General features: G+C 35.1%; 1 protein-coding gene across 1 annotated transcript; it reads left to right on the top strand.

Moving 5' to 3' along the window:
• The first annotated feature begins 3,855 nt into the window (after positions 1-3,855).
• On the top strand, positions 3,856-6,471 carry LOC129005252 (uncharacterized). Its single transcript, XM_054434093.1, has one exon. The coding sequence runs from the start codon at positions 3,856-3,858 to the stop codon at positions 6,469-6,471; it is 2,616 nt and encodes an 871-aa protein (XP_054290068.1).
• Positions 6,472-12,233: the final 5,762 nt, after the last annotated feature.

Below are 12,233 nucleotides of genomic sequence, written 5' to 3'. Positions count from 1 at the left end.
TTCTTGGTGAGTTCTTCAACAGCTTCCGATGACTCTGACTTGATGTAGCTATTAAACCGCTTCATATCTTCCGGGTCAGGAATTTCCGGTTCTCGATTGAGTTTTGAGCGATTAATCGTAGTTAACGAGTAGACGTACCAGCGATCGGGCAGAAATTGACCTTGAGATGATCTAGGTGTAGATAGGGTACTCTCAGCTGATCAGCCGATCGCAGCTGACCACGTGACGTCAGTAGGTGTTTACATTAAATAAATTATTAAATTATGGATAAAAAGTGTTGGCCTGACCGGGGTTCGAACCCGGTTCTTTTTATTGGTAGTCGGAGTCGTTACTATTTGAGTTACAACAGCAGTGTTATGGATATAGATTTTATATCGGTAAATGACACCTTAACTTACAGGGTGTGTATTAGAGGTTTGATTTTAACATGGTTTAATGCTAACCAATTATTTAGAGGTTCACGGGTTTGAATCTAACCTAACATAAAATATATCATTTCCGGTTATCGGGTTTAATCCTAACCTATGCTAGAGGTTCACGGGTTCGAATCTAACCTAACATAAAATATATCATTTCCGGTTATTGGGTTCAATCCTAACCTATGTTAGAGGTTCACGGGTTTGAATCTAACCTAACATAAAATATATCATTTCTGGTTATCGGGTTCAATCCTAACCTATGCTAGAGGTTTAATGCTAACTAACCACAAAACATATCATTGGAGGTTTATGGGTTCGACTCTAACCTAACATAAAATATATCATTTCCGGTTATCGGGTTCAATTCTTACCTATGCTAGAGGTTTATGGGTTCGACTTTATCCAACCACTAATGGTATTGTATTATAGTGAGAGGTTTATGGGTTTAATTCTAACCTATGCTAGAGGTTTACGGGTTCGAATTTAACCTAACATAAAATATATCATTTCTGGTTATCGGGTTCAAGCCTAACCTATGCTAGAGGTTTAATGCTAACTAACCACAAAACCTATCATTAGAGGTTCACGGATTCGAATCTAATCAATTACAAATTATGTTATTAGAGGTTTATGGGTTCAATCCTAGATGTAATCTAACTACAGCTGTTTATTTCAGCTGTAGACGTCACCTGGTTTAGAGGTTCATGGGTTCAACTCTATTTAATCACAAAACATGTTATTAGAGGTTCAATCCTTTGTAAAAAAACATTTTATATTATATATATATATATGCTGTAGTGTATAATAAATGTGAAACAAATGATAATTTAATGTTAAAAACAGCTGAAAGAGGGATTAAGTTTACCATTAAAAACCATCAAATATAATATGTTAAACTATTGATTTTAATTCATGCTAAATGAGTTACTTTGGGTTGGGCTGTTTTGGTATAGTGTTGTATTGTAGTGGGAGTAGTGTGAGTCCTAGAGGTTTATGGGTTTGACTCTTACCAAACACCAAATGTGCTATTTATGGTGATATGTTGATTTTTGGTATTGTATATAAGTCCAGAAGGTTCACGGGTTTGATCACGTGATCTCTTGTATATGTAACATAACCTCACTTTCAACCTAAACAAGTCTATTAATTTATTACTCTGAGTTGATGGTATTAGTTTACAAATTCTCTACTAGGTTGCAGCACCAATGTTGCCAACTACTGATTATATTGTATATGTAACATAACCTCACTTTTTACCTAAACATGTTTATAATACAGAAGCCCTAGTGTTGACAGTATGTTACTCTGAGATGAGGTATTAGTTTATAAATTATCCACTAGGTAGCAGCACCAATGCTGCCAACTATTGTTAGCCGATTATATAACTTTGTATATGTAACATAACCTCACTTTTTACTTAATAATTTATTATTAAGTGTTGATGGTATTAGTTTACAAATTCTCTACTAGGTTGCAGCACTAGTGCTGCTAACTACAAGTCAGGCATTTTTGTAACATAACCTCTGTTTTCCTACTAAGTTTATAATAATAAATGTATAATATATGCTTGATTTATTATAATAAATTATACTAATGTTCTGTGGTATTAGGTAGCTGTAGCTGTGTTTTACCAACTACTGATTATATTGTATATGATATAACCTCTGTTTTGTGTTATCTGTTTTTTATCAACTGTTCCTACTAATCGTTTTTTATCAATGGAATGTTTTTATGATATAATCTAAGTTGGGGGAATTAATAAAAACATCTGTGAAAGCTAAATATGGATTTATATTCTAACTAACTTATATTATATTTACATAAACATATTACTAAATACTTAAATATATAAACTTATAACTAAATACTTAAAGTTAGTAGAGGAGGAGGAGAGGGGCAGCTATCTGAAACAAACAATAAATATAATTAGTATATAATACTTATATAGTATAAAATATTAAATATAACGTTTACATTTTATGTGGTATTGCATCATCCAAAATAGCAACTATCACTTCCTGTGTACCATATCACAACCGGATAACCACCTTTGATAACCACTTTTGTGGTATTGCATCATCTAAAACAACAGCTATCACTTCCTCTTGTGTACCACGTCACCTTTGATAAACACATTTGTGGTTATCCTTGTCCCTATATAAACCCTTATCGCAACCCTGCCATTATTGCATCACTTTGCTCCCAGTGTTTCAAGATGACGGATGTAAGTAACTCTGCTCCAGTAGATTCCAATGAATCTGTTGATAGTAATGAACCTGTAAATGTTGTAGAAGATTCTGTTGAAGTAATTGTCCCTGTAAATATTCTAGATAAACATGAAAATTATGTAAAGAGATTTCGCATTCATGGAATTAATACTGTTTTTAAGTTTTCTAACCCCCCACCAGAAACTAGTGAGATTGATTGGCTAAGACAAGGGTTTGGTCAAATTGTAAATGAAATGAAAGAAGTTTGTCAGGAGGGCGATCAATTGGGATTTACTTTGCGTTCACTTAACCTAAAAAGTAAAGAGCCGGGGTTTGTTGCTTTTCGCCCAGCAAATGAAGTTAACGAGGATGTTTTGTGGCAAATCTTTGGGGGAATTGTACAAAGTAACGCTGAATCTATCAAGTCCACAGATACGTTTCAAGTCGAATGTAACCGAGTTAATCTCCCTGTAGGTTTAGGGTGCCGCAAAAGACCAGGCCTGTACAACACCTTTGACGAAGAATGTAAAGCTAGGACAGGGATTGTTGTAATTAATAATAAAGATAACTTGTGTCTTCCACGTGCTATTGTAGAGGCTATAGCTAATGTAACTAAAGATCCTGAATACAAAGCTGTGAGACAAGATGATAGAAAAAGACAGACTGTTAGGGCTCAAGAACTTGTACGTAGAGCTAGAGTCGTGATGCCTGAGGGTGGTGCAGGCATTCCCGAACTTGAAAAATTCCAACATCTGCTTAAAGATTATAAAATCACTGTGTACAACTATAATGCTAAAGGACGTGATGTTTACTTTGAGGGAAATGTAGAGAACCCAAAGTTCAAAATTATCTTGTTGTTTTATAACCGGCACTATAATGTAATTACTAGTCTGACAGCCGCTTTTGTATGCAACCATTTTTGTGATGCCTGCCATGTCCCGTATGATCACAAAGGTGAGCATCGTTGCTCAAACATTTGTCCCTGTTGTCAAACCATCTCACCCCCTTGTGTAGAGGTGTATGGGGGAATCTTGTGTCTTAAATGCAATCTAACTTATAAAAACCAACGCTGTTTTATCGCGCATCAAGCCGATAGGTGTAAACATGTAAAGAAATGTCTTGTTTGTGGGAAACTAGTTTTGCTTAAAGAGAGGTCCAAGCCCCACAAATGTGGGGAAGTATTCTGTAAACCTTGTGGAGAATATAAAGATCCCAACCATAAATGTTACATGAAACCCAACGAGGGTAAACCTAAATCTAAAGACTATGCTTTTATTTTTTTTGACTTGGAAACCCGTCAGGATGAGCCCCTGCTCTCTGACCCTGAAAGTAAATTACATAAAGTAAACTTGTGTGTGGCCCAGCAATTTTGTTACCAGTGTATTGAGGGGAAATTCTGTATAGCATGTAAAAATCGTACACGTGTGTTTGACTCTGACCCTATTAATCAGTTTATGAACTATGTCATGTATGTGAGGAAACAGTTCAAAAATGTCTGTGTAATTGCACACAATGGGCAGGGATTCGACTTTCAATTTCTGCTAAAGTACCTGTTGGAAGAAACAAAATTCACACCGGAACTTGTAATGCGGGGAACTAAAATCATCCTAATGGAAATTGACAATGTGAGGGTTGTTGACTCACTTAGCTACTTCCCTATGGCTCTGTCTGCTCTACCTAAAGCTTTTGACCTACCTCCAGAGAAAAAGAAAGGCTATTTCCCCCACCTGTTTAACACTCTGGCAAACCAAGACTATGTAGGCCCTATGCCAGACAAAAAGTACTACTGTCCCGAATCTATGTTTGAGAAATCTTATAATGACTTTGAAAAATGGTACAGTGACCAGGTCATTAGTAACTACGAGTTCAACTTCAAAAATGAGATCCTAGCCTACTGTATTTCAGATGTTGATATCTTGGCTCAAGCCTGTCTACAGTTTCGCTCAATTTTCCTAAAAGAGTGTAATGTTGATCCGTTTCTCGAGGCTGTTACCATTGCGAGTGCTTGTAATCTAGCTTTCCGCCGTAATTTCCTGAAACCCAATACTATCGGACTTATCCCTAAAAACGGCTATCGATTAGTGGACAATCAATCAAATATAGCGCTCCAGTGGCTTTCTTGGGTCGAGGAAACCAACGGGATTAGGATCGATCATGCCGGACGAGGTAAAGAAGTTAAAGTCAATGGAATGAAAGTAGACGGGTTCGATGGCAGAAACATCTACGAATTTCATGGCTGTTATTTCCATGGGTGTCCTAAATGCTTTCCTTACAACCGTCACGCTCCTTTGAAAGAGGACCCTTCTGATAGCCTACATCTTCGCTATGAGCGAACTAAGGCTAAAAACACAAAGTTTACAGAACACGCATTAGTAGAGATGTGGGAATGCGAATTTCGTAAACAAAAAAAGGATCAGCAGCTTAAATATCTAGATAGTTTGCCTATCTTGAACAATCTCCCACTTGATCCGAGGCAGGCTTTTTTTGGAGGTAGGACAGGTAATGCAAAATCTTACTACAAATGCGCTGAGGGGGAAACTATACAGTATGTAGATGTTTGTTCCCTATACCCTTATGTTTGTAAGTATGGGAAGTACCCTATAGGTCACCCAACCATCTATGTAGGAGACAAGGAGTGTCGTGAAAGAGGTATGGGTGTAGAGGGTTTGTTAAAATGTAAAGTATTGCCACCTCGTGATCTCTACCACCCTGTACTCCCTACAAAACTGAATGATAAATTGATGTTTGTGTTGTGCAGAACATGTGGGGAAATTATGTATCAGGGAGAATGTAATCATGATAGTGATAATAGAGCATTAGTTGGGACTTGGACTATGGACGAGGTTAGAAAGGCAGTAGAGAAAGGGTACATTGTATTGGACATGTATGAGTTGTGGGAGTACCAGGTAGCGACTTATGAAAATGGGGGTTTGTTCACCGATTTTATTAATAAATTTCTTAAGATGAAACAGGAAGCTTCGGGCTATCCGGAATGGTGCAAAACTGAGGAGGACAAAAATAAGTATATTGCAGAGTATTTGGGACATGAGGGAATTAAGCTGGAAAAAGAAAAGATTGTTAAGAATGGGGGTTTGAGATCTTTGGCAAAATTAATGCTAAATAGTTTTTGGGGAAAATTTGGTCAGAGGGAAAATCAAACTAAGGCTACAATTGTTAAGGATCCTAAAACATTATTTCAAATGCTCTCTAGCCCCGAAATTAAAGTAAACAGAATTCAGATTGTTAATGATGAGGTGGTTGTGTCATGGGAATATTTGGAGGAGGTAGGTGAACCTCTTAGTAACATAAACGTTTGTATCGCGGCCTACACTACCTCACAGGCGAGACTCAAGCTCTATGAACATCTTGAAGCCCTAGGAGCTCAAGTATTATATTATGACACAGACAGTGTTATATTCTACCACCGCCAAGGCCTGTATAGCGTTCCTACGGGAGATTACCTCGGTGAAATGACTGATGAATTAGTGGATTACGGACCCGGATCTTACATTACTGAACTTGTCTCTGGGGGGCCTAAAACTTATGCGTACCTTGTCTGGTCAACCAATCAACAAAAATTGATCCCTATATGTAAAATCAAGGGCCTCACCCTTAACTTTAAAACATCAAAAATTGTAAATTTTGAAAAATTAAAAGAGATGGTTTTGAGTGAAGCAAAACAGTCTGTTGAAATTGAGGAAAGTAGAATCAGAAGGACTAGAGACAGAGACATCGTCACCATCACTGAGAGCAAAGTGTTTAAAATAACTGGTCCTAAAAGAAGGTTCGAAGGTCAATACGACACTCTACCTTTTGGCTACAGAAAAGTCCAAAGGAATATGTAAATTGTATTGTAAATTGTAAATGTAAATAACTTTGTAAATGTAATTGTAAATTTAACTGTACATAACTCTCCTAGTAAAAAAAAAAAAAAAAACAAGTCTATAGATAAATACTTATGTAATTCAACCAAAGTGTAATGAGTCCATAAGACCAAAGTATAATGAAATATGCTTCAAGTGTAATTGTCTGTGTACTGTCACCTACTCAAAAAAGGCCGAGCTTAGCCGTTGTAAGTCCTAGAGCGGATGCTGGGTTAGTGTAAAAGCTATAAAACGATGGTTTTCCTATGATGGGCACAAAACCTAGTAAACTGAGTAGCTCAGATTTAGAAGAACCTGTGCTACTCCTTGGAACGGTTTACTGTACTGTCACCTGCTCAAAGGCAGAGTTAAGCTAAAGTAAGTCCTAGAGTAGACGCATGGGTTAGTGTAAAAGCTATAAAACGATGGTTTTCCTATGATGGGCACAGACCATAAATGTTAATAACTTTTGGCTGAGTTACATAACAAAATCTATATACTTGACAAAAAAAAAGCTTTGTAAAGTAAGGGAGAGGGTATTATACGGTATCTACCAGGTAATCTGGATTGGCTGTATAATGCTTAACCTGGCCTCACCTAGTGAGGGGATAGTCTCAAACCCTATCCAATACAAAGTTATATCATATGTAACCGGTGTTAATATATATCATTTCCACAATGAAAGAACTATACTAGATGTAACAGATCTAAATTACTCGTTAAGCCCCCTATAGTATACCACATAAATATTAACTTGACCGGAAATTAGAAGATTTGAACCCGCAACCCCAGTTTTATATACAAACATAACACTACTATACAACACTAAAAATCAATCCAACTGGATACAATACAAACGGTGGCTAGTAAGGATCGAACCCGCAAACCTCTTAGAACAAGGACTCACACTACGATATAATACCATACTAAAAACACCCCAACCAGAAATGAAACATTTAGTGATTAGTAAGATTCGGACCCTCGAACCTCTAGGATCAAACAAGAGACTACAGCATAACATCATACAAAAAAAACACCCCAACCGGAAATTATTGGTGATTGGTAAGGATCGAACCCGTAAACCTCTGAGATCAAGGACTCCCACTACGATATAAAACTATACTAAAATCAACATATCACCCCGACCAGAAATAAAACATTTGGTATGGATTGAACCCGTGAACCTCTGAGATCAAGGACTCCCACTACGATATAAAACTATACTAAAATCAACATATCACCCCAACCAGAAATAAAACGTTTGGTATGGATTGAACCCGTGAACATCTGAGATCAAGGACTCACACTACGATACAATACCATACTAAAAACACCCCAACTAGAAATTATCGGTGATTGGCAAGGATCGAACCCGTAAACCTCTGAGATCAAGGACTTACACTATGATACAATACCATACTAAAACACCTCAACCAGAAATGATCGGTGATTGGTAAGAATCGAACCCGTAAACCTCTGAGATCAAGGATCACACTACAATACAATACCATACTAAAAACACCCCAACCGGAAATGATCGGTGATTGGTAAGGATCGAACCCGTAAACCTCTGAGATCAAAGATCACACTACAATACAATACCATACTAAAAACACCTCAACCGGAAATGATCGGTGATTGGTAGGGATCGAACCCCTAAACCTCTGAGATCAAGGACTCATACTACTCTCACTGTGATATAAAACTATACCAAAACTCGAAATATTACTCTGATGAAATGAAACTCATAGTGATTGGAAAGAATTGATAAGGTAGTCTAGAGAAACAAGCGGGCAAGTAAAATTTAAAAAGCTACGTCTCAAACCACAAATGTTACATGAAAGATGACACTATTTAAGACACAACCAACAAGTAGGTCTTATAAAGGAATGTGATTTTATGTTAAAAATAAATACATGTTATTAGGATATTAAATTCTAAAGATGCTCTTGGAATAGTTTAAAATCGTTAAAACATCAAATTTTATCCTATGTGATTATGTATTAAAAACTATTTTTACGATAATTTCTATCTATTGTAATATGATACCACCACTTTGCAAACTCTGCGCTATTTCGTAAAGTTTCTCTTGAAATTTACAATTTATGAAATACTCATATGTTTGGATATCTATGAAGTAATGAACATCTGTTTGGATGGATTTATTTTTTTGTCACTTATATCTTTACATTAAATGCTGTTTACACATAATCGTTACCAAACATGTTTTGTAAGTACACCCAAATGAGATTAAAAAACGTTTTTCCTTACGTTTAATTAATCATAAGGGTAATAACGTGTAACTAGAAATGAAATTTCTATGCATTATTTGGGTTGCCAATTGGAGATTCTGTGTTTATCAAATTGTACTTAAGCTTAACCAGAAAACAGAGTTTAGCCTACATATCCGGAAAAATACACACTAAAATGCAAAAGAAATACTGTTCCGATTATAAGAAGATCAACATGATTAAATCCATACACAGCTATTTGTACATAAAAATGAAGATAATTGAATATTTTAGGAAGAGAGAGAGCTCAATTAGTTTGCATCCAAAAGGAATGCATGCTGCTTAATGAGTATGGTCACAGAGATTACACTAAAAGAGACCATTCAAACAATTCAATGTAATTCCAGTACTAAGAACCTTCATTTAAATAAAAAGCTCGACCCAAGAGCTATGTCAATCCCTATAATACAAACATTCACTAATCTGAACGGCCCACAATACAGTAGTTCTTTCCAGGCTGTATGTATATATGCATCATAATTGTTAATAACCAAATATTAGAGTGTTATTTATACCAACTATAAAAATACTACATACATCATAGAATGTTTTGTCAGTGTAGAAGGTTTGAATGTGTTTGGCGGTCATTAGATACTGCTATCTCATTTCCTGTAGATACTGTTGTACAGTCCTTAAATTACATCACTTTTTTGCTCTGTATTTGAACATGTTTTCTAAGTCAAATATTTATACAAGTATTGGTAGTTAATTTATAAACCTACATTTAAATTACCGATCACCAATCACATATTACTGTAGTACAACGATGATAGCTATAGATTTCCTAGCAAAACAGTATGTGTATAATCATATGTGAGTTCATACAGTCATACCCCACGGTCACGAAAATGGTTCATTGAAAAGTATTAATAAAGTAGTCTCGCGAAAACGTCATCATAGCCTTCGGTGGCCAACCTTTGGAGACATGTTTTTATTGATTAAATTCCAGCTATCAGGCATTTTCAATAACCCTATATCTATCCTGAATCTGGTAAAAATATGTTTGTATCAGCCAAGAACCCAAAAATTAAATACCAAATTCTATTTATTTATGTAAATTTTCTAAGCTACAATTAATAGTTTATTCCAGGTTTTAATAGGTGGGCTTTTAACCCGTCTACCATAATAGTTGTGAAGACTAAACATGTTTTCTTACCCAAATGTTCCATATTGCTCCTAGCTATAAATGTAATGCAATACCTATTGTCTACGACTCTTTTAAGTTGGCACTGTGTTGAAAAAAAAACTTAATGTTAAGTAATAGTTTTAATGGAGATGTCTTTTAGATTGACATAAAATAGATACACTTGAAGTTCTAAGCTCGTTTTACTGTTATCAAGGTTCAACATACTTTGAATAAATAAAAAAGCCTCTTTTATGACAAAAAACTACTGATATTCAACTTATACTCTAAATATGTAAAAACTGCTAATCAACTAAATTACCTGACACTCTAATGACCAAACTACATCCACGATACGTGTGACTACGTAATAATTGTATGATAAGACCTCAATTACTCTAAGTCAGATATACCTTCCAGTTTAGTGTTTCTGGTTCGTACTTATGTTTGTCATGACTAATGGTATAATTACTGTGTATGCTTAAATTCAAAGACATATGATCTCTATGTATTGAAATAATAAAGAATTCATTTATTCATTCATACCATACATTTAACACCAAAAACAATAGTGTTTATCACTATTGGGGTGTAGTTATGCTTATTATAGTTCTTGATTCAACCTAACCCTACACTCATCTCTAAAAACCTACATTTGTATGGTCGCCGTTCCAACATAATATCACTAGAAAAGTACAAAGTTACTGTGAAATATCATACTTTACTTATAACTTGAAAGTGACAAGAACGCTGTACTGCTTTGAGTCTGTTTTGCGTAGGTTTTATTCAGGCTTATTAACGTAGCCGCTGCTTTCTAAGAAACCCCAGCATTTCCGCTCTCATGCTCGGCGATGAGAAAAATATACTAAACTCTACAGAACGTTACAGTAAATAAATATCCTATCTCATAACAGAATTGTTGCTTATGTACTTGATTTCAACATTAAGCTCTGTACTGTATTATGATGGAACTGCAGTTTATTAGACAGCTGACGGCACAAATGAGATACCAAGTGTAGGAGAAAACAACTTTCAAAAACATAGAAAGTTTGATGGCGGAAAAAAACAAAATCAATTTTAACAGTGTGATTAATTTTTCCTAATTTGCAAATAATCCAATTCTAAGCTATTTTGTCAAAGTTTCCCTTAATAATTTCACTAAACATTTTAATCTAGTTACAGTACACGCAATAAAAGGACCAGTAATTATTTTTATCCAAACAAAAGATCCACTGCTTATATTTACATTGTGTCTTATAACCAATGGTTTGCATTTTCCTGATTAAAGGTTGTCTGTTATACAAGAGCTAACACTTAAGGATGATATTTAAAATTATCAGTACTAGAGATAGATTTTTACTGTATGCAGTTTATATTCAAACAAGTTACTACAAAAAACTGTAAGAAAATTATTTGTATTGCATAATGCCAATACATATATCATTTTGCCGTACTCCAGTCAGTTAAATGATTGTATGAATAATGCTTTACTTTTTTAATTTTCTTAGCTATTAAAATGTTGATACATGTTGTCTAAAAATACATTTTAACATTAGTTTGTACGGAATCGGCCTAATGACAGCATTTAGAAATTAACCAAGGATTATAACAACCACCTACCTATGTTTGGTAAAAGCTACCTGTTTACTTTACATCTCATTTTTGTCATAACTTAATTGGTTACATAAGTATGAAGTTCAATTTAGTAATCAAGACCATTTATGTAATTCTCTTTTTTATAAGTTAATAAATTTATTTGTTTTTAATGTGTTGGAGTAAGGTACTATTTTTATCAAATGAGTAAAATAATGATTGGTTTTATGTTAAGCGATATTTTGAATACATGGACAGACTCTTTAGACATCTCCTTTTTTTCTACAGGATAAGTGGTTTTTGAACTCCTTGGTACTATTATATATCAACGCTAAATAAAAGTGTTTGGACACCTAAAGCGAACCTGTAGATATATCAATGGTTCAAATGGTATTTTTAAGCTTTTTAGTTAAAGGCCAGTTGTTGGTGTTCAATGTTTTATATATGTGGGTGATAATAATTAAGATGCATCTAAAGTCTACTATGGAATACAACACTTACCAGTCCTTCACCTCGTGAGCTGCTTAACTTCAGGTGTGCAACCATAGACCTCTACCGTAGACCTCTGCTGTAGACCTCTACCGTAGACCTTAGCCATAGACCTCTGCCTTTGACTCAGCTGTAGACCTCTGCCACTGATGCTCGCTGACTCTGTCATAGAGTTTCCATCTGTCAATCACATTAAAGAACATTAAACTCTAAGCTTGTTAATTGTAACAATGACCATTTCCTAAAAA

This window comes from Macrosteles quadrilineatus, unplaced genomic scaffold (assembly GCF_028750875.1).
Source record: "Macrosteles quadrilineatus isolate MER2022 unplaced genomic scaffold, UCM_ALF_1.0 Scaffold_18__1_contigs__length_3160703, whole genome shotgun sequence".
Classification (NCBI taxonomy): Eukaryota; Metazoa; Arthropoda; class Insecta; order Hemiptera; family Cicadellidae; genus Macrosteles; species Macrosteles quadrilineatus.
The sequence above is the reverse complement of the archived record's forward strand: the minus strand, read 5'-3'. Positions and strand labels throughout refer to the sequence as shown.